Source organism: Balearica regulorum, chromosome 4, assembly GCF_011004875.1.
Source record: "Balearica regulorum gibbericeps isolate bBalReg1 chromosome 4, bBalReg1.pri, whole genome shotgun sequence".
Lineage (NCBI taxonomy): Eukaryota > Metazoa > Chordata > Aves > Gruiformes > Gruidae > Balearica > Balearica regulorum.
The window spans coordinates 42531078-42554258 of NC_046187.1; the positions used below are offsets into that span (position 1 = coordinate 42531078).

Sequence of the window (23181 nt, forward strand, 5' to 3'; positions counted from 1 at the left end):
CCTTAGGAAACAACCAAGGAAATAGTGTGCCTGAGAAATAATTAATAAATATAAGAGTAATAATAATTATTAAATCACTATGAAATTAAAAATTAATAACATAATAAAATAAAAAATGAATATGTATAAACAACGAAAAAAAGGAACTAAGCGTGGAGAGATTCAGCTGTTAATCCATGCAGAAAGGAGAGATATCTGCTGCAGCTGCTGGGATGTGATACTACTTTAGACACTAATAAGTCATAGCCTGGCCTTCCTTATAAGAAAGACATTGACAATGCTAATAGCTGATCTACTGAGAAATATTTTATGGATGTAGAGAGGACTGTGGTCTAAAGAATATATAGCTTAATGAATTTACATTAAACTGTCTACTTAAAATAAGAATTTTATACTTGCTGAATAGAGAATGGTTCAAAGCTTAGCAAAATAGAACTAAACTACATTAAGCAAATCTGAATAAATTTTATGGAGCTCTGCAGAGTATGAATCTTAGATCTGGGAAGCAGATGTTTTATATTCTGATTCCAACACAAATTGACAAATCCTGTCAATATGGGTGTAGACTACACAATTCTGTTTTTACCAGTGACTGATCACCAACATACAGCCAGCCCAAGGATCTGGCTAGGATCTCTTGGATGGCCAGGTTCTCATTGAGTAGTTGCCATTGCAATGCTTTGAATATTCTTGTCTACTCTCTGAACCTTTGTATGAAGGGAAAAAGGACCAATATTTACTCAAAACAAATCTCTATCACAGGACAACACACACAGAATAGTTCATAAGAGGCTTTTAGATTGCTGTTCGGTTGCAACCTAATATGATGTAACTGCAGGCCATCATTGACTTCCCCTTTGCTGTAGTTGCCCAGCCCTTCCTTAATGCTGGTTCTGGCACTCATCTCGTCCTGAGTTGGGACACTTCAGTGTGCTAGGTAGTAGAAAGCTAGTCCTTTATGCATGTGTGTGTTAGAGCTCCAGACAGATGAAGTTTTGATCACTATTGTCCTGAAACCAAATAATTCATCATGTAATTATTCAAGGCTTTTATTAAGCGCCCTGCATATGTAAGTCTTAATGTTTTAGGTTATCTAGTACATAGGATGGAATCACCCTGGCAAAGGCTGCTATTGTTTTCAGTGAGAGTGAGGGTATTGGCTTCAAGTGTCCTTGCATAAACTGACTTACTGAAAAAAGCTCCAAAAGCACCAATAGAAAGCTTTTTATTTTTAAAGTTATTAACATTGAAAGAAATTTTCTGAGGACAATTTTATGTTCTGAAATAACTGGCTGAAAACAGAGAGTCTCGGAATGAAATAAAACTGTACTGCCATAACAGCGATGACATAGACCACCAGCACTTTCCTTCTGCCTTTTGTTATGTGCTTTCTTTTTGCTCTGCATCTGCTAAAATAAGACCACAATTAACCTCTCTTGGAGACAAAGTAAAGCGTGTTATGTATCACGCTGCAATCATAATGGCAGATGATTTTCACAGAGCGCATGAAGAAGGAGAACGAAATACATAAACTGACTTTTCCATGAGGCAGTACTGCTCCTTTTACTTTCTCTCCTGTTTGAGTCATTATCAGAATCACCACTAGGCAAGCAGTCTAGCTGAGTTTACATTGTTCAGTAAAAAGACCCTTTTTTACTTCTCCCGGAATGTTACACAGGCATTTGAGAGGCATTCTGCTTTACTTATTACTGAAATGCAGTTAAATACTTTCTGTCCTTTTGCCATCCCATTATAAGATTTCTTAAATAACCAAGACACTCTGTAAACTGTGTGTGTGTGCAAAGCTGGTTATTTCAAGAGACTGTCTGTAAAATTGATTATATGTAAGTACAGTTAGCTGAAATTATTTTCATACCTCTCTAAGAAGGAGACAGGGTAATAAAAAAATCACTTGGTAAGTGCAGTTTCCAGACACTTTTTGCAATTTGCACTGAAATGTAAATTGCAATTTGAGTACATTTTGTTGATAAAAACTGATTATAAAAGTACTTGCCTTTTCCTCATTGTAAAACATTGAAGTATATCTATGATCATGCAGCCTGACTACAAATGATAATTTTTGAGTGCCTGGCATGTAGAACTAGAGGAGTTCTAAAATATATGGCTGGTGTCTCTGTATCTAAAGCCAAGATTCATAAAATGACTGTAGGAATGTATTACCATTCAGTTTTTCTTTCAAGACAGTCTGTGGATATCAGTGGCATATTGGAGGATATCGGTGTGCTGGTGCTGTCCCCTGCCACTGACTACATAAGTTCTTGCTCAGGAAGTGACTTTACATAGCTTGTTTGGAAACAAATACTGGGGCAGGTGGTAAACTTCGCACTGGTGTCGGACTGACAATGGTTTGCCCTGCCAAAGTTCTTCCAGATTGGTACCTGTAATTTTGATGCTGTAACTCAGAGCAGGCCACTCTGCTGGTTCCTCAGGTGAGGACATACCTACCCTTCTGCCTGCAGCTGGTGCCACTCAGCATTGCAATTTTTTGCCCCTGCCAGTCATAGGCAGGTCCCACAGCTGTGCAATTGTCTTCTCTTTTAAAGTCTCCATCCTGATGTGTACGGTGGGTGCCTGCATCCAGGCTTCCAAGTTTTCTGTATTAGTAAATGGCTTGACTTCTTATGGACGGATTAAATGGCCCAATTCTTTTTTTAATTAGAGGAACTTCAGCCATCTTTTCAGGGTTGTGGGCTGCACTCACATTTTAGAGCACCCGTTTGACCACAGAAATGCAGTTTTGCCAAGCAATACAGAAATACAACAGACTGATGATTGGCCACATTGTCCTCTAGAGTTATGACATTAAACCTCTTCTCCCACCTAAATGTGACAGCATTTAGGAAGGATAAGCACGCTTCTCTCGCAGGCACATTTTGAGAGTCATGAGACCTCACATGCAGTTAATAACACCTGTTCCTCCCGCTTTCTCAGCTCGGTGTAGGGTCACAGTGAAAAACTCCGTAGACGTAAGCTGACCCCATGCAACCTAGTGTGTTATGCCTAGGCCTAGCATGTTTTCCTATTTTTGCACAGAAGAAAATTAATAACAACTTAAAGAGGTTTGAAACATAGGTTATGAAGAAAAAGATAGAGGCTCAAAAATATTGAAAAAATGAAGTTTCAGTTGAAACCAAAGGTTTAAACTACTATGATTGTAATGAAAGTTCTCAGAGAAATGAGTAAGAGTATGATTCAACTTTGGATGAGATGTTTGGAGAGATATTTGGAAAGCACTGGAAATTCAGACATTTTAAAGCAGGTTTGTGTTCAATACCAGATTGAGTACCACAGTAATGGTTTAATTCCTCAATTAGAGATTTTTGGTGCATAATATTGTCCAAACGAACTTTGGAAAAATGAGGAAAAATGTGGTACTGTCTACCACAAATTCTCATTTGTTAACATCACTATGCAGGTTACAGAAGTACAGTTACAGGCACATGTTAAAATGGCAGAAAAGCAGGAGATTTTTGAAAAGGAAGAAGAGTTTTCCTATATATCTCAAAGGAGACAGAGAAAAATAATTAAAATAAAATTTTCTTGTTTGTCATAGGGATTATAGTAAAAAGGAAATAAGAATAGTATAAATTTCATTATTACCATTAACAAAGGGATGTTTGAATGAAAATATTACCCTGCTATGTGATTCCATACCCTGCTATCTCCATTTCTGGAAGGTTTTTAAGGATTAGCCAGATATTAGTATTTGTACAGTATAAATGCATATTATGTATTTCCAATTTATTTTAGGGAACACTTCAAAATGTCACTATCAATATCTCCCCACTCTAAATGGAAATTATTAGAGAACCTTTCCCTCCCTTAGGGCACCATGGCAGCTGTGATCAAACTGAGTGTTGAAAAGCATTCTTCCTTAATTTTGATTGCAACAGGACATTCCTCATGAATGTCACCTGTTGAATTTTATCCCTTCTGCCATTTCAGCAGAATCCAAAAAAAGTACTAACTTAAATTTCAGGATATGTTTAATCTATTAAGAATCATATTGGAGACCAGAAATTAAGAGATATGGATTACAATAAAAGAGTTCTAGGGTTTTTTCCCATGAGAAGACAGAAGCTATGCATTCTTAGCCTTTGCTACATGTTTTTTTGAGGATTATTTTGCTTGTGATTGTCCAGTTATTGAGAGAATTTTTTACAATTAAAAATAAAACAACTATATTAGCAGTGTTAACCTGCTGTACATTAAGGATGCTTTCAGCTTGTTTGCATTGCTCCCTTGATGTAAGAACTAGGGCAGGGATAGCTGGCTTGGCAGCCCTGTGTCCCTTTTTCCTGACTGGGCCATGCCGTGCTTAGTGCCTATGGACCTTTGGATTTTAGCAGTGGGTCAGATCCCACAGTGTAGATATGGTCATGTCACCCACTGTAAAAATAAAACTCCTGATTGAATTGCTTCTGAATTATTTCAACTATGTATTTTCTTAAATTTCCTGAAACAGAAGTTTGATCGGCCTTCAGGTAGTTTTGTTTCGTTGTGTCAGTTACTTAAGATTGCGTTATCCTGCACAATGCTCCTGTACGTTTTAATCTTCCTGTGAGTTCATTGAGAATATTTAAAAAGAAAAAAAACAATAACTCTCCAAAATAACAATAAACATTAAATATCTTTCCAGTTTTAATCACTAATATGCTTTCCTACCTGTATTGTAATGCTTGGTGCAGTAACATAAATCCTTTTCTTCTTTCAACAGAAACTGTGGCAGAGTGAGACCTTCTGCTACTTGAACTGCTCCCTTTTCTTGCCATTCAAAAATGAGATCATTCATTGTGTATCCAACTAAAAAAAAAAAGGCAAATAAACTCTAAGTCAGCTGCACACTTTGAGAAACAGAGACATAACAAATAATGATGACTTAAGTAAATGTCATAAAAAGGAGATAATATGGGGGTGTGCTTGTACCTGTTAATCACAAAGTGTTATCTACCATTCTGTACCATACTGAACTAGGAAAAAAAGCCAGTCTTATATATCCTTTGTGAAATCTTAACAGTCAGGGTATTCATGGAATTAACAAAAGCATCAAAATGAGCTAAACATCCAATTCTCCTGAGTACTTGGGAAAATTTTACCCTTCCGAGCCCATGAAGGATAAAATAGGCCCTTCACATTCAGACCTCTCTCTCTTTTTATTTGAGTTGAAATGGTACGTTGTCAAAGCTATGTTTAAGGATTTATGTCAATTTGAATTGTTAGGTGCAAATTCTTCAAAGAGAACAATGAATGAAAATTTCTGCAGGAGTGAGGTATTAGTTGAATTGAAAAATACTTTTCTCTGAAACTGGTACAAAACAAGGGAAAGCAATTGATTGTAATCTTCTCATATTAGCTGACTGTGACGTATTATGATATTAAAAGACATTCAGTTTTAATATTCAGGTTCCTGGACTTATCCATACCTCATGCATTAAATAAAACCGCAAAAGACATAGTAGAAGTACTAATCAAGGGTCAGACTTTGTAAAGGGCAAGTATTTTTTCCTTCTGTTTTCCTCTCCCAGTTGAATATATGCATGGGATATCATTGGGGAAAAAGCTCTACTTCCTCTGAATATGCAATATATTAACTTTCCAGTATATCCCTGGCATTTTATTCTAAATTTTTTCTGAATACATTTTTTTTGGTTATGACAACTGAAAAAAAAAAAAAAAAAAGCATCCTATTCTCATTCAAGTTTCATTAAGACTTTCTCAGAATCTAATAGATTTGGATAAAGTGAGATTTTAAGATTGAAATCTCAAACTATATAGCTTCTATTGTAATAGTTTGAATGACAAGGATACACTTGAGCCACATATAATAGCATGAAGCAGAAGGAAAAAGGAGTAATTTTTACATCTAAATTATATAGCTTTCATTCATCTATTTTGCTTCTTTGCAATATTTCCTTTCTGCTTTAGTCCAATGCTAATGAGATGTTGAGGATAACCTACTGATAACTGGAAATATCTTTTAACATTTCAGTAACAAATTACTGTTCAAAGTATATTGTTCAGAACTGTCTAAGAGTAACTGTCCGCCCACAAATACTGAAATTTTGAGTTCCAGTGAAGGAAATAACCTCTTTGGTGTGTGGGCATAAATCTTTCCCCTGTTATATTCAGTGACTTCATTACTCTTTGAATACATCTATCAGTGCTATTCAGTCGTAATGCCCGGATATGCTGACCTCAAATGTGAGATACATTTCATCCTTTCTGATCTATGTTGAATGCACCTATAAACTAAGAATCAGTGCTGATAAATTTTAAACTGTTTTCAACACCTCTCCTTGTATCTAGATTCTTGATGTTTCCTTTGGGGAGTACCTTTATACAAGGTATTCATAGGCACTCAGCCTGACTGTTGGTTTAACTTGGTATTTTGTTGGGGCTGGATCAATATGCTAAAAATGAGTCCATATCCTTTTAAATAAGTATTTAATTGAGATCAGACATTACTCAAGTCATTACAAACATATATTAAATGTGCAAGGAAACAATTATTTTTCTGTCTTACTGAATGAATGACATTCCATAAACAGTCTTGAAATTCACTATTACATGCAATAAACTATGAAAAATCAGAAGTATAGCTCTTATCAAACTTTGGATTAATTCAGACAAAAAGTTGTATGTAAAGCAGATTATCATTTGAAGCATGTAGATTATGGCCAGAAGTGATATGCCCTGACTAAAACTCATTGAACTGACAAAAAACAACTGCTGTGTCAAAATGTATTTCACTAAATCAGATTCATTCATGTCTAATGCATACTTTTAATTTTGATTATATACGCTGCCCACTAATTCTTCTATAGTGCAATATAATAGGATTATATGCAAAACGCTGATGTAGCAATTAATTTTTATCATGTTTGCATTTTAAATACCCAGATATAGCTTTAGCATTCAATACGGTAACTTCAGTTTTGTAAGTCAAGATCACAGTTATAAAGTAAATGTGTCTTAAAATATGGAGGAGCTTAATGGAGATGAGTTTATGTTATACCAAAGAAATTTAAATTAGTATAATATATATCATATTACCACTAGATACATTAAATGAAATCAACTTAAATTAAATTTCTATTAAATATAAGGCCCATATTCTATGCACAAAAGGGCTAAAACACACATTGTTCTGTGCTAAATTTTTTTTCAGGGGAAGAGCACTACTAATTGAGCCAACTGAACTTCCTTAATATCTCAAAAAAGGAAAATATTTTTGGTTTTTAACTAATTTTATGAAGAAGACCTGCTGAATAGCACAGTGGTTAACACTCAGAATGCTTGTGGTATTGTGCACACTGTGCATAAGGGGAAAAAGGCATTTCTCTAGAAATGACCCTTTAAAACAGTCAGTGGTTACCATAGTGTAGTATATATACTATTACAGTTTAGGCGTACAGTGTTATATATGCAATGAGCCTAAAAATCAGTCCTTCAGCAGCCTAATTCTGGCAGCTGTGCTGATTAATGTAATTTATTGAAGAGGCTGGGCCCCCAGCAGCACGGTTAGATGTCATGGCAGATTTTGAAATTACCTTAAATTTCAGTCTCAGCCACGAAGTAGAGACTTACGCTCCTGCTATGGCTAAGGCACCAAATTGCTTAGTGCCATCAATGGGGGGTGAGGGTGCTAAGTGCGCAGCAAGCAGAAGTGTAGGGAGTTTTGGTAATGAAAATTTTGAAGCCTCAGAGGCAGAGTGTTATTTCTTATATTTAGGATTCTAGAATTGCCAATCATAAAAGCTTACAGCATTAGAATTATGTGAATAACTTTAAAATTTTGATGCCAGTGCCTGGATTCAATGGCACTATACAGCTCTTTCATGCATGTTTATTTGCAGTACTGAGGTCTACATTTGCAAAATGAAAATGATTAAATGCTGCAACAAAGGTCTCCACTAAAATCCATTTGCCTTACTCATCTAGATGAAAAAAGTAAACTTACCCATGCACTGCTGAAATGAGTTTTACAGGAATAAAAATGAAAACAAGTAAATTATTTCATTGTATAAGATTAGCTGAGAAAAGGCAGATGAGAGAAGTGAGTAATAGTCCTCTCTTTGTTCCAGGTTTATGCAGCACCAGTCAATCTAACTGATCAAGCTCATAATTAAAGCTGAGTGTTCCTGAGACACAATTGCAATTAAAAGTAATTGATCTGAATGCAGTAGTACCCAAACAGTAAAATTCAGTAAGACAGATATTTTTGTGGGATCTCTCAAATTTTGCTTTGATATTCTTGAATAATGGCACCACTAGCAGAACAGGCTAATTTGTTGGGTAGATATGTGTAGAAGCTCCTGACTTCTTCTTGGAATAAGACTTGAGTGTAAGATGTTTTCTCTCTGTGCCTTGCTGTCATTGTATTCTGCTTTCCATAGGAAATGTGGTGTGCATGCCTGAAGGGAGTCCCAGTCTATGTGTCTGGAGGAAAAAACTGTGAATCCATTTCTGAGCACACCTGTCTTTCAGGGTAAACTTTTGCTACATCATGGTTATTCCTATTCCTTGTAAATTCTTGCCATTTAGTCTTACTGTATTATCTCTGTTGCTGCTGCTTTCTGAAGCAGAACATATATATATATATATCTTACTTAATTGCATTTGCTGCAGCCCAAGATGATATTCAGTCTCACTAAAAAGGAGTTTTTCTTCTTTGACTATGAGGTGGTTTTGGTGAGTATTATAAATTTCTTCCAGATATTTTTATTACAGTGAATACAGTGTTATGGAAATACAGTGTTATGGAGGAAAGTCCTAGTGTCTACATTTTAGTGTTCAAAAAAGGACAGGCAGTCACTGGCCTAATTAGTATATGAGAGTGCAGCTCACTTTTTCATCGCTGATTATAGAAGTGACCCTTTTGTACTACAGTAATACCTGAAAACAATGAGTCTGCAGGATCAGGCCAACATAAACTAAATCAAGTGGATTAGTAAGGATTTACGTCACTGAAATGCAGTATTCTAGGGTTTGGTTTCGCAGAGTGTAAATGCATGAAGGTTGAGAAAGGAAGTAAAGATGCCAAATTGTGTGTGTTATGGGATGCAAACCAGCTGCTGTGGCTGAAGTAGAGCACAGTTTGCAATGTATTTCTTACTGTCTGGCTGCTTCCAGGTGTTTGCTCTTACTTAATTCTATAATCTGAAATACCAAGCACAAATAGAGGGTGGGCACAGAATGGATTGAAAGCAGCCCTGAGGAGAAGGATTTGGGAGTGTTGGTGGATGAGAAGCTCAACATGATCCAGCTGTGTGCACTTGCAGCCCAGAAAGCCAAGTGTATCCTGGGCTACATCAAAAGAAGTGTGACCAGCAGGTTGAGGGAGGTGATTTTGCCCACCTGGAGTACTGCATCCAGCTCTGGGGAGCCCAGTACAAGAAAGACTTGGACCTGTTGGAGCGAGTCCAGAGGAGGACCACAAAGATGATCAGAGGGCTGGAGCACCTCTCCTATGAAGACACGCTGAGAGAGTTGGGATTGTTCAGTTTGGAGAAAGAAAGCTCCGGGGAGACCTTATAGCAGCCTTCCAGTACTTAAAGAGGGCCTACGAGAAATCTGGAGAGGGACTTTTTACAAGGGCATGTAGTGACAGGACATGGGGTAATGGCTTTAAGCTGAAGGAAGGTAGATTTAGATTAGATATTAGGAAGAAATTCTTTATTGTGAGGGTGGTGAGGCACTAGGACAGGTTGCCCAGAGAAGCTCTGGATGCCCCATCCCTGGAAGTGTTCAAGGCCAGGCTGGATGGGGCTTTGGGCAACGTGGTCTAGTGGAGGGTGTCCCTGTCCATGGCAGGGGCGTTGGAACTACATGATTTTTAAGGTCCCTTCCAACCCAAACTATCCTATGATCTTATGATAAAGATATTACTAATCACACAAAACCTAAGTGGTGTTATCATAGAACTGGAAAGAAAGGACAGAAAAAACATTTTGTTTTGTATTCAGAAGTTACACGACTGGTTAGGTTACATTAATACTGTCTCTATTAACCCAAAGTCTGAGGTATTGCACATCTGTAATGCAAAAGCAGATGATAAATTTTTGGTAATTATACGACAAGGTTATCATCCCAGGAGGAGATTGCCAGAGGGAATATTTCCTAAGAAAACTCAAGAACTGTATGTATGCATGGCACTGTAGCCTCTCAGCAAACAGCTCTCTTTAAAGAGACAACTCATTTTTAGGAGCCTGAAGCCATCCCAGGTAATTAGCGAGTGAAGCATGTACTGGCAGACTGAGACCTCTGCCTGAGATGAATATGAAGAACTGGCAAACTAAGCAGAATTTAGAATCAACTGGCAGTGTAGAGGGCCTGAAACAATTGGGAAAGTTGGATTTAGACTGCAGAAGTTTTTCTTTAGAAAATGGATTGTCACAGAACTGGTGATAAGTGTGAAAAAATGAAAGTAAAACACTGTGTGATCACACTTACGGAGGGAGGAAGTGGAAAAAAATAAGACATTGGATGAGGAGTGGTTGTCAGGACTTGTGCCTGGAATAGTTGATGCAGGGTTTTGAATATCTGGCCATCAAATAACATGAGACTGTCGTGATAGTCTATTTAATTGATCTAATCTATACAAAACTCTTTGGCAGAAGGTGGACAAGATGAACATACTAACTCTAGCCTTTAGACAGCACTGAAAATTGTCTAGCTAGAGTGAAATTTTTCAGCATGTTCAATTACAGGTTTCAGGAAAAATTGCAGAGAAAAAGAATGTGATCTCGTTGAAGTATTTCTAAGTAGCAAAGGCAACTATAGTGTCTGGAAAAGAGAAAACCAAACTTTTCCCTTGGTCTTGGTCATCTTTCCCAGAATATCTTTTCAAAAATGATGTTGACAAGTTGTTATCAACATCCATATGAGGTCCTTGACAGAAAAAAGTAGATTGTATCTGTGTTTTTTTAAACACTATTATTAATCTTAATAATAAAGATAACCTTTTCATTCATCCAATTTTGAAAGTATAGGAACAAAGCCCACCTTAAAAAAAGAGGATTCAATTCAACCCACATCTGTCCACGTGAGTCTATAGAACTTACTGGAACCAAGTTATTTATATCAATTGTATACATGCATGCTAAGAGTATGAAGATTTTATTTTAGCTAATTCAATATCAGCTGTAGGCATTAAAAGCCCATAATCTCATAGACAAGACAGTGGACATCCAATAAGTTTGGTTTGAGGAATTATTGAAGTGTCTTGAAAGTATTAACATCTCTTCTCTAGGCTGTCCAAACACTACACCACTGCATAAAAATAAAGTTATTCAAGGCAAGCAGTTCCGCTGTACCTTCAGAGACTCCATGCTTTTGAACCACAATTGTCTTGGCAATTCCAAGATACTCCCTTTTTTACTTCTGCTGACACAGTTCTTATTTGCTAAGTTCTTTAGTTTTAATCACCCTGAGAGTACCATTCCAAGCCATGAAGAATATAATTTTTGAGCAAACTTGCGATCCACCTGAATACCGATATAACTTGTAAATGTTCTACTCATTCTGTTTTATTCCAGGAAGGCAATGCTTCCCTTGTGTCATTTTACAATACCTACAGGCATATTAAAACCTAACTCTTTTCCTCTTGTTCAATAAACAAACACATGAATGGCATGAAAAAACTGAGCTGAGTATCTAGCATTTTTGTACAAGAAAGCTTAGTTCAACTACAGAATTTATTTTACAGTTCTTTTAATCCTAGTGATTTATCTACATTCCATTCTCATTTCTTTAATGTTTAGTAAGGTACAGGTCCAAGAGTAACATTGGATTTATTCAGCAAACCAAGCAATTCTTTAGGTATCCAGCTGAGGCAAGGACTACAGTCATGTTAACTGGAGTTATTTCACTACTTTTTGGCTAGACTTCCCAGCAGTGTGCCTCCAGGATGAGCTGCCTGCACATTACTGTTCCTAAGAACATGGCAGAGGTTTGAATTGTGCCCTAAATTCCAAGCAGCATAGCAGGGAGAAGGTATGACAGAGCTAACGAATCTGGGTTTAGCTTGAGGTTAGAATAAATTCTTCTAGTATACATTATGCACTAAAAATATGAGCTTCAGAAATCAACTGTGATGCATTTCAAGGCTAAATTTATGCTAGAGCTCCAAGAAAGCAAGATTTTATTCTATGTACTTCTGAGCTGCTTTGCAAAGGGTCTGCCCCTTACACTGCCCTCTAAGTTGTTCTAATGGAACCTCTCCCTTGGGAGTTACAGGTTTATCCTTTTTAGCCTGAATTTCAGAGAATAACATTTCAGGCCCAGCCCTCTATCACATCTCTCAAACCTAATATTCCTTGCTGAAGCCTATAGATTTTCAGATGTCACTTTTTTATTAGTTTTTGTGGGTTCAGCAGCAGTTGTAGTTACTACTGCCCTTTCATCCTGCATTGGTTGGGAGCTGAAGACTACAAATACCTAGCTCTCTGTAGCTGTGTGTCAGGTCTAACTTCAGATATGCACAGTGGACTGAGTCACTCATCTGCAGAGTAGAAACCACAGGATGAGTTGTTGACAACTTGTGAGCTGCTGAAATGGAAAGGAGAGAAGAGCTATGGTTTCCACACGTCAGGCACCGGCAGGCATTGACCTAGTGTGTCCATAATTACTGTCACTCAGGTGACACCTGAGGTTCCCTGGCAGATAAGAAATACACTCCAGTTCTATTGTCTTTCTTATGGTCTTTGTGCTGTTGTGGGAAAGGAACAATTTGTACAGCACTTTCTGTAATGCAGTAGTCTGTACTGCTGTAGCCTGCTTAGAGATCTTTCCATTTGCACAATCTCCAATTCAGAGACTGGGAGGAAAGACATTGTAGTATTTAGGTAACAGCATCATGTAGTACGGAGTGTATTTTCTCTAAAAATCCAAAATACAGGAGGGTGATTGCTTAGAAATACTAAAAAAAAGGCCATTATTTAATTTATTAAGAGACACAATAAGCATCAGAATAAAATTATGAGGTGAGCAGGTGCTTTCTCCCTTACATATGTTGCTTTTCATAGTATATTTTTCCTTTTGTAACTGAGTTAGTCTTTTCACTATTCTTTGAAAATTCAGGAATATTGGATGTCACATAAAGTTATAATTGTAATATATGAATAAAGGAATGCTGTGAGGTAAAAGTGAGCCTTTAAAAAGAGGGAGACAACAAGCTCTAGCACATGAAAGAAAAACATTTCTTTCCTGGGAGACAGGCCACAGAAATAAATATGTATCTAGCTGACATTTCTTTGTATCTTATTCAAGCAGAATAAAACTAAAATTATCTCACATGCCTATAGGCTGCCCTGGTGTAAGGCATAGAAATGTAGAAGGGATTATTTCATATGTGCATTTTCATTTGCTTCCTTTCTAAGATACAAAAGCAGCTCATTCTAGTTGCTAAGAAATCATTTGGTAAAATAAATCCTTTAAAAATAGAAGACTTTCCCTCTTAGATATTTTTCAGACACTTCATGATGTAAGTGAAGTTCTATAACCAGGGGCAAGTCCAGCTGCTTAGATTGACCTTGGGAAAAACATTACATTAGCTGGTTAAAAATAAAAAAAAATCATTTGGGAAGAAAAGCTATACATGAATTTTCCACTTAGAGCTTTCTATGCTGGAGTAACAGTATCAATATTGAAGGAAAGTATCTAGTACTAAGCAAAAGTATTTTATAGCAGAGGTAAAACTTACAATCTGTCCTTTATAAGTAACTGTCAGCCTTTCTTTGCAACCTGGTGGTAAGATGAGTAAGAAAAAAATGAGCAATTTGTTAGAAACAGTCTCATTTTCTTAGTCACACATGCAGGAGCAAGACTTGCCAGATCAGATACAAATTAAAAAACCTGTGAGATCAATGGGCCTTGTAAATTCATGGCTGTACAGTGTCCTACCCAACTTGGCACTCAGTGGAAAAACCAGCAATGATCATCACTTTAAAAAGAAACATCTGGAAGCATGGCTGCTGCTGTTTTGCTCCTGCAACCATTTTGGTTTTTATAACACAGCCTGATGATCAGATCATTTACTCAGGACATGAGAAGACGGTATTCTCGGTTTTGAACCCCCACGTCTTCCACTTCCCCGGACAGTGCAGTAACCACCAGGGGTAGTGCTTCAATCCCCCTGTTTAAGTTGTCTTGCTGTGCACCAAAAAATGTAAGCCAGGCAGCCACAGGAGAGTGTGACGCTCTGGCCTAGAAATTAGAGATGCTTGGATGGATTCAGGCGCTCAGGGTCAGGTCATTTCTTACCTCGGGAGATTTGATATGAAGCCTGGGAAGATGCTAAATGCGCCCAGCCTCCTTTCTTGCTTCTATAATTTTAAAGAGAACTGGATACCTATTCTTAGCCAAAGACTCTGGAATTTGAATGTTTCTGCTCACGTTTTTCGAAGTTTTGGAAATTGGTCAGAGTTCAGACTCACATAAAGCTTTTTTTTAATGTAGTTACCCTCCCGTCCAGCATGTAGATATTTTTTTGTAACTCCTCAAAGCGTCTATTTCCCTTCATGTATTTTCTGTATAGAGAAACTGGTTTCAGGCAGGTGAATTCTGGCTCTTGAAGGTCTAGGAGCTTGGAAATTATGTCACTGTGCCTATCTTCTTTGGGTCTGTCCCAAAGTAATTTCAGGGAACTGCTAGTTCTTGCAAACCTAACTGGTTATTCTGCTATCAGACATGTAGACATAGCCAGAGCTCCCACATGCTGCAAAATTTTCTGCCTCAGGCCAGCTACTTTGCTCATAGTCTCTATTTTTCAATGTCTGGAGTTACAGGTAAAATAGAATTAGACAAGACGATATGGGGAAAGCTTTATTACTTCTAACTTCCTTGTGAAATCAAATTTAATCTTTCTCTGTAACTAGAAGATTTTGAAGCACTCGTTTGTATTTTGTTCAGCTCTTCTTTTGTGAACATTGCCTCTCTCTACTATGTGACTGTGCAGCAGGGAATTTACTCCCACTGAACTGAATGATTAAAAACAAGACTTCAGTGAAAAATGTTCTGCCGGAAAACATAGTAGAACATCTACAGTGCTATTCAACTAATAAGTACTGGTTCCCTATGGTGCAGTTTGTGGGAATTGTGAGCTCCTGCAAGGTTACTATAAAGCAAAACAGATGCCTGTTTGTTCAAGAATGCTCGGTTGTTGTATGACCTGTCCTCACAAGGGCTGAAAGAGTGGAAAAATACAGCTGAGTTTTATGAAGTTGTTAAAGCAATAATTTCATAACTTTTAAAGAACTTTTTTTTTTTTAAATTATACCTTTTGCTTGTTCAGTCAACAAATATCATAGTGTTCTATGATATTTGCTGTTTGAAACATAATTGTATATAGTGAATATCCCTCCCATCTGTATGTACTCTGATACAACTGCCTCACATTAACCTTTTATTTAGTCACATTAATTATAAAGGTGACATAGGTTATTAGTAGGATTATCCGCTTGGGTTGACTGTGGAGTTTTGCTTAAATGCTGAATATATAATATTGCCCTAAATTCCTTGACATTTGCAGCAAATAACTATCTCTCAATTTTAGTCAAGAAAATTTCTGCTGTCAGATTCAGCCATTGCCCTTATATTGAAAGCCTGCCTTATAATGTTACCATCTGTCCATCGTAATGAAAGATCTGGCTTTCATACTCACCCTGCAATTTTTTTCTGAAAGCATACCACTATCCATACAACAAACAGTTCTGGCATACTGACTGATAGATAATTACCTCCCTCTTCTCTTAGACACTACTTTGTTCCAGTAAAAGAAGAAAAAACTCAAGAAATACTTGAATCAAATTATATATGTTTTTATATATATATGTCTGATCCATAATATATTTCAAATAATCTGGTATGTTCCTTTTATATGCAGAAAATTATTTTTCTGAAATATTTTACTTTTTGATCTTAAAACTGTAAATCTATATCTGACATTAAGATGGGTACTTATTATTTATCTGTTTTTCCCCATCATTATTTTTCACAAACTTCGGAGTGCTGGAATCTTTCAAAGAATGCTTTACTTTATTTAATTTTGTTCTTCACATTATTAAGAGGATTTTTCTGCTATTTTTCTCTTCCAAAGTCCTCTCATTCTAAGGGGAAAAGGCAATTCCCAAATACTTGATATCACAAGGAAAATGAGAATTTAACGCACATCTGTGCCTTCCTCCTCACACATCCTGTGTTAGCTCAGATCATAACATCAGACAGAACCTTTGGGTTGTCTTTTTGCCTGTGTGAGTGTCTTGAAATGGCCTAGCTGCCGTACACTTTCCATCCCCTTTTTTGTTCTAAGCGAGATATCAAAGGAGATGATAAGTACAATATATGATGGGTTGAGTTAACAAGTGCTAATTTTATTTCACATAAAAAGTATTGCTGTTAACTGAAAGATAATTCTGCAAAACCTGTCTTGTCTAAGCTGGTTTTACCTTCTCCTCTGTTCTCCTTGGGATATTTGTGTATAATGCAAATAGGGCTTTACAAAGAGATTATTTAAAATACATGGACCTATAATTTTGCATTTTCCATTGAAATTCTAGTGTAACACCAAGTTTGGTCAACTTGTCAGACCTCTGCGCTAGAAAGCTATTTCTTTCTGTGTTTTGCTGTGTGTTTTCAATGTCAAGCTATCTGTGCTACTACAAATTCCTTTAAGCCCAGAGTCTTTGGAAGATGCTAGAAATTTTCCCAGTGTTATGGTTGATGGTCAGATCATACTCACATTTTATCTCTAGTTAGATGATACCTTGTATGGACTTCTTCCTCCTCATAATGCAAGGGCTCTACAGCCCTTCCCAAGATTTGCTGGGCGGGTGTTCCACTTATCCAAGGCACTGCCCCAGTTGAGGGGGTGAGGGCTGTGTAAGTGACATACTCTAGGTAGGTACATGGGCATATACTTTTATACAGATATATGCTTTGCAGTCTTCTACAGTTCTCCCTTGTAGTAAACCCTTTCCCTAATCCCTTCTAGGATGATTAGGTAAAAACCACAGATATGTAGCTATGACATGTAGGCATACTGAAGAGCTAGGGCAGGAATCTGAAGAGCACGGACTCAATCAGCTTTTAGGGACACTAAGTTATTATCAATTTCAGGATAGTCACATAAATCACATAAGTCCCTTCCTTAAGTTATTCTCCTGTTTCCTTTATGCTCTGCCATATTACTGTCCCCCTGTATGTGTGAACACAGGGAAGACTTAATGGTGAATCCCCATATGCATAAATTTTGCATAAAGGTAAACTGGCACTTGGTACTTAAGTCTAGTTGCAACTTTAGATTTACACAAAACTTTTTATTTTCAGTACAAGTAAAGATGAAAGAATCTTTTCCTTTGAAAATCATGTGTTTCACAGATTCTTTTGGTAAAATAGAGCATTTTAAAAAAAAAAATTGTTCTTGTACCGCTACAAGGGGTCCTTCTACCTCCTGCATAGCTGTTGCAATCCCTACAAAAGTATTTATAGGATAATATATTACACAAACTTACAGCTTTCCAGCTGCATTATACATGTTTGCACATCCATTGGAAAATTTTTGAGATCCATCGGACAGGACAGTATTAAAGTCAATCTGAAAAACACGAAAAAATATTAAAAATAGACCACAAAAATGCCAAAGAACTGTACAGGAAGAATGCATAAAAACAGTGGAAGTCATTAGAAATAGAGGAAAATACACTTTTTTGTTAGAAAGCTCTCAAAAGGGATGTATATTACCTGAACTTATTTCACTCGCTCAGTGTAGTATGACAACATGGAAAAAAATGATTACAGACTTTCAGAAAAAGGAATTTTTCAGTAGAGTTGCCTAACTTTCTGAGAAATCTAAAGGAATGCAATAACAGCATGCTTTTTGTGCTGCAGCAGAATTATTGTACTATTATAGTATTTCAAATCCTTGACATAAAATTTACCCGGATTTGCAAGAATTTCATAACAGATGTCAGCTGCAAATCATGGTGGCAAAGTAATTTATGTGTTATTGCCCTAAAATAAGGTGCTTAAATTGTCAACACAAAGGTTTAAGAAAACATTTTATTTTATTGATGGTAGACTGAAATATGCCTGTAATTTTGAACTGCAGCTGTGTTTCACGTTAGTCCTGATACTTCCTGTGAAATACTTTCCAACCTATAGGCAAAAGAGGTATTTCTACATTTTATACCAATGCAATAACTTTAGATTGATACTTCTCAGAGGAATGAGAAGGAAGAATACAAGAGCTAAAGGCACATGTTTTCACTCACTGGCCATGTTTAGGTATCCATTCATTATTCAGGGTCATGACTGCACCTATCTTCTTGCTAGAAAATATCTTGCCTGAAAATTTTGCCCCATATTCAATTATCAGTTCAGTTGATAGAATGTTCTTCAAAAACCTGAGGGGCTTGAGTTACACATAAGGCTCTTGTAGAATGGCAGTGCTCTAATCCCCCTCTCTTAAACCCATTCCTGCTCCAAAGCTTCTTCATGCTTTGTTGCTGTATCTTCTGTTTAGCCTGCCAGTGACAGAGCTGCAGGGGGAGAGTCTGAGGAGGGAACACAGACCCAGGCCCTATTCTCTTGCTGTTATAAATGGTTCCAAATGCAAAATCTGACTGGTAGGCTAGTAACATGGCAAGTCATTTCAGAGAAGAGGCACCTGGACTTTACTTTGTGCTTCAGTAAATATTTTAGTATTTTATATTAAGTATTCATTGAATCAGGAACTAGCACCTTCTCATTATTTTCTTGTCTGAATTGTTCCAGTGCAGCTAGGGGAGGAGGAGCCATTAGGGAATGAAAGGAAAAAGCAAATTTAGAAATCTTTTTTTTTTTTTTTCCTTTTAATATCAGCATGTTAGGAATTAGCATATCTCCCCTCATCAAAAGCTTAACTGACTCAAAGTCACATAACAACTCAACTAGATGCCAATTACATGATTTTAAATCTGTTTCAGAAATTGTAATAGGTCTTAATTAAATCATGGCAACATAAACTTTCTGGCTTCATAAGAAACAAAATAGCTATCTGGCATCTGCTTTCATCACAGTCCATGTTTGCTTTTATAATTTAATATTATAATATTTCTCTTTTTTCATATGACCATGAACTTGGTCTGAATTCCATTGAAGTTGCAATCCAAACTTGCTTCAGTTGAGTGGTGATGTCTATACTCTGGTTGTACCTATCTGGAGGGAGTAGGGCAAGGAGGAGGAGTTATCTGATTAGAGTGGAACCACTGCCAGTGCCTCTCAGGGTGACTCAGGCAGTCTGGAAAAAAGTGGGTTTGCTCTACTTTCTACTTGGGTCCAGAGAAGGAATCCTTTTTACTTGCTTTCCATCTCTTTCTAGTGACAGAATACATGTTGTGACACTGAAGAATGCTTATGTTCCCAGACTGGCAGACTAACCTCCTTTTGGATATGAAATGCTCATAGGGATTTTAACCCAACCCTTTCTCCCTATGTAAGCTTGACAAGACACTTCCCACTTGCACTGGAAGAAGGGAGGAAGGAAACTCCCTTGTCACTGATACATCCACACAAATCACAGATGTTTTCTTTTTCTCCTAGTATGCAAACTTTTACAGATTCCTGATGTCTCTTCAAAAAGTGCAATTACCAATTAATGCAGTGTCATAAAAGCATGCGAAGCAAAACACTAAGTGGACAAAAAGTATATTTATTTTGAAAAGTATAACATTTTGCACAAGTAGGTTGTTGTATTAATAGCACATCTGTTTCATGTCTAATGGGGCATTAGGATACTTATATCCAATGTGTTTTTCATTAGATCAGGTTTTTGAAGATAGAAGTAGTATAACTAGATTTTGTCAATACTTATGATTGCTGCTTACAGCTTCTTAAACCTTTTCAAAAGTTTACTTTCCACTTTTCTCTCCATCTCCAGCAGTAAGCGAACTATTCTTTAAATGTTATGGTTCCTCAGACAGGTCATGTTTCCCTATTGAAGAGCAACTGCAATATCCAAAAAGGTGAAAAAGAAATAACATTGAATTGTCATGACATTGGAGGCTACAGTGTGTGAAACTCATACATAGGCCGGCTCAGATTATAATACTCCAGAATTATTTGCTCTGTGCAAGTGTCCTAGCTCCTCTAGGCTCAGTGTCTGTACTTTAAAATGAAAAAGATACTTTTCTAATTATTTTTACTATGTGCTTGCCTAATGAGGGACTATTTTTTATTTTAGTATAAAGAATGAGCAGTAGTCATGATAAAGTTCTGTATTCAAAACGCACAACTACTTTAGTGATAGTTCTGCATGACTAGCAACTGAAGATATCTGTTAGCAATTCTTAGGTACGCTTTTGAAATTTTATCTGAAAAATAACCATTCGATTAGATACTCACCTGATGGAATAAAGTACATTTCCATTTTTGAAAATTCGCAACAACTTATTATCTGTTGTAACCTCATGAAAGTTGGCACCTTTTTCATTAGCAAAGAATAAATCAGGTTTCCAAATTGAATCCAGCATGGATGGATCTAAGTCTAAAGAGTCATCTGGATATTCACTGTATGCGAGGCGTGGATCATTCCAATTCTGACGGAGAAAGATGTTCACTCGATAATCCTGAATGAAAGAGAAAACAAGCAATGCTTTATCAAGCATAGGGATTTAGCTTTTATTTCATTTCTTAGCCATGTAATCCCTTGTCCATCTGTGGATGACAAAAGAATTACTTAGCTGAATGCCAGCATGATACCTATTTGTATTAGTAGGGACACAATGGTTAAGAATAAAGATGCATTTCAGGGCAATTGAAAAAATCCCAAGCTAAGAAAATCCAACCTCCATGTACAGTTCATATAACTCCATATAACTCTACCCCTACAGTAGCTTTGTCTTGAAATCAAAATGTGAGAAGCATAAAAAGAGTTTTACGGAGTTACCTTTTTCTGCCCAGCCTTTGGTGGGGGCATTCCCACTTCCCTCTCTTAGGCAGTGAGAATCTGTCCCACTGTAAGGGAAGTTAAATTCATTTCTTTTTTCTTTCTCTAATTCTTACATATCTTAGACCCACCACTTTTAGACTTTCTGTGCGTCAGTTCCCAATTGAAAATTGTGTGAGCAGTAACTTGCCATACAGCTGTCTGAGGAGGACATGTTCCACCTCTGTTCCAATATGGTGGAGATCATATAAGTCCTTATGATAAATTAGCTTAGGTACAAGTGGAGTCACCTTAACTCCTACAGCCAGTCCTGTCTTAATCAAGGGTGCTTTTATATAAAAGACGAGCGGAGTGCTTCGAACTTCTGGAAGTCATTTTGGAGTTGTATATACTCTCTGTCAGAGACAATGCTGTATTTATGGCTGCACACTTTCTTAAAACTTTACCACTCTGAAAGATGAAAATATTTGTTTTTAAATAAAAGTGAATATTAGCATCTCATTACATTATATCAAGAACTGAGAGAATTGAGACACTGAGCATACGGGCATAGGGACTACACTTTTATTGGTCATATTATGATTTTTCTCATTATTTGCACTACTGCATTAATGAAAGAAGATAAAAATAAAATAGAAACAAAGACATGTTAGGTGCAGAGGGGAGATGGGAGCTGGTTGTCAAAGTTTATGCGACACTTCTGAATGTAATGGAAGTAAATAACAAAACTTGTTTGTTGTTTAAAAAGACAATGAAAATTAATTTTAAAATGAAAACTTTTTGAGTCAGAATGGGAAATGAAGTGTTCAAGGCTGAGCAATACAATTTGGCCAATAACTATGGTTAGTAGTTACTAGTGGTTAGAATAACTAGTTAAAACCCCACTGGTGTAGAAATTGTGGGTACTGTTAAAATTTCAATGCCATATCAATATTTGGTCTTATGCAACTTGGAACATGCAGCCATACAGTTGCAAGAATCATCCCAACAGACATAATAAAGGACAACAGGAACATCAATATGCAACATTTCCTCATGACAAATAGTTTTTTTATATCTTCAGCATTCTGCAGTTTTGGTCAATTTAATTACTCACCTTGAATAGGAGTAGACAAACATGCTAAAAACATGCTTACCAAGCATTTGTTGCTTGATAATCAGAAAATACTGCATATCATATAGAGAAAGTCCCAGTAGAGAATTTTATATTCATATAACCTTATAAATTTTCAAGACAAAACCAGTAAGTGGAAAACTACACCTGGAGAATGAAATTAATTCAGATTATCGTTTTCAGCAGACATGAAAAAGACTCTCTGGCCAAATGGAAGCTTATAACATTAAATGCCAGGTGGAAAAAGCATAGGATTTGTTAATTTTTTAAAATGTTAATTAACTTGTTAGCCCTCCCTTTCAGAAAAGGACTGAAAGAAATTACTCTTCTTTTTCATCATGGCTAGTGACAGCCTCAAGAGCCATAAAAATTCTTAAGAGAAGCTGTTGGTATTTTTCACAATTAGCACCATGGCGTGATAAAATCAGAGCCAAGGATTTGTACTTTACAGATGTAGAAACAAGCTTCTTTTTCTTTTCTAAAGTAAGCCAAAACCCTTAGACAAGCTTGTGCCTCAGTGTCCATAGAACTGAGCTTTTGGTGTCTTCCATGCAGCAAGAGGACATAATACCCCCTGAAATACCCTTCTTTATTTGCATGATATCCTAAATACTGTGTAGTACCAGTTTGTCTTCCAAATTCCTGTATAAAATCAAAAGGCCAGGAAGAAGCAGGATGTGGGAGCAGTGACGACTCTACTGCCTGTCCCGACATGTGCAATCCTTGCACTGAAGGAAACATTTACTCTAAACCTGGGGCACTGGGTGTGAGCACTGCAGCTCTCGGGACTTCATCTGCACTTCAGCCAAACCCCGAGCTTTACCTTTTAATTTGTATAACCTGAAGTATGTCTATTTACTTTACTTTTCTCTGCAGATTATGATGAGTTTATGAATGGGATTACTTGTAGAGTAAGGGACGTCTCATATATAAAAGTCAGAACAGGTGAAAAATGCATAGTTGAGAGTTGAAATGAAAAAGAAAATGAAGGAAGACAAATGGAGGAATCTGTTCTAGGTTATATTAAGCTATTCTGTATGTCAGTTTGGCTAAAGTTTATTGGTTTAAATTTTTTCCAGCTTTTAAGTTGAAAAAAATCCTAGTTAATTTTTTTCATTGAAGC

At 36.7% G+C, this 23181-nt stretch overlaps 1 protein-coding gene across 2 annotated transcripts in view; it reads right to left on the bottom strand.

Moving 5' to 3' along the window:
* The window catches only part of GLRA3 (glycine receptor alpha 3), an 88972-nt gene that overhangs the window by 18353 nt on the left and 47438 nt on the right, over nt 1-23181 (bottom strand). For both annotated transcript variants that reach the window (XM_075751927.1, XM_075751926.1), the window contains exons 4-6: nt 20401-20624; nt 17532-17614; nt 4687-4824 (exon numbers count right to left, since the gene is read on the bottom strand). In XM_075751927.1, coding sequence (XP_075608042.1) covers nt 4687-4824; nt 17532-17614; nt 20401-20624 — 445 coding nt within the window. The remainder of the gene's footprint in view (nt 1-4686; nt 4825-17531; nt 17615-20400; nt 20625-23181) is intronic.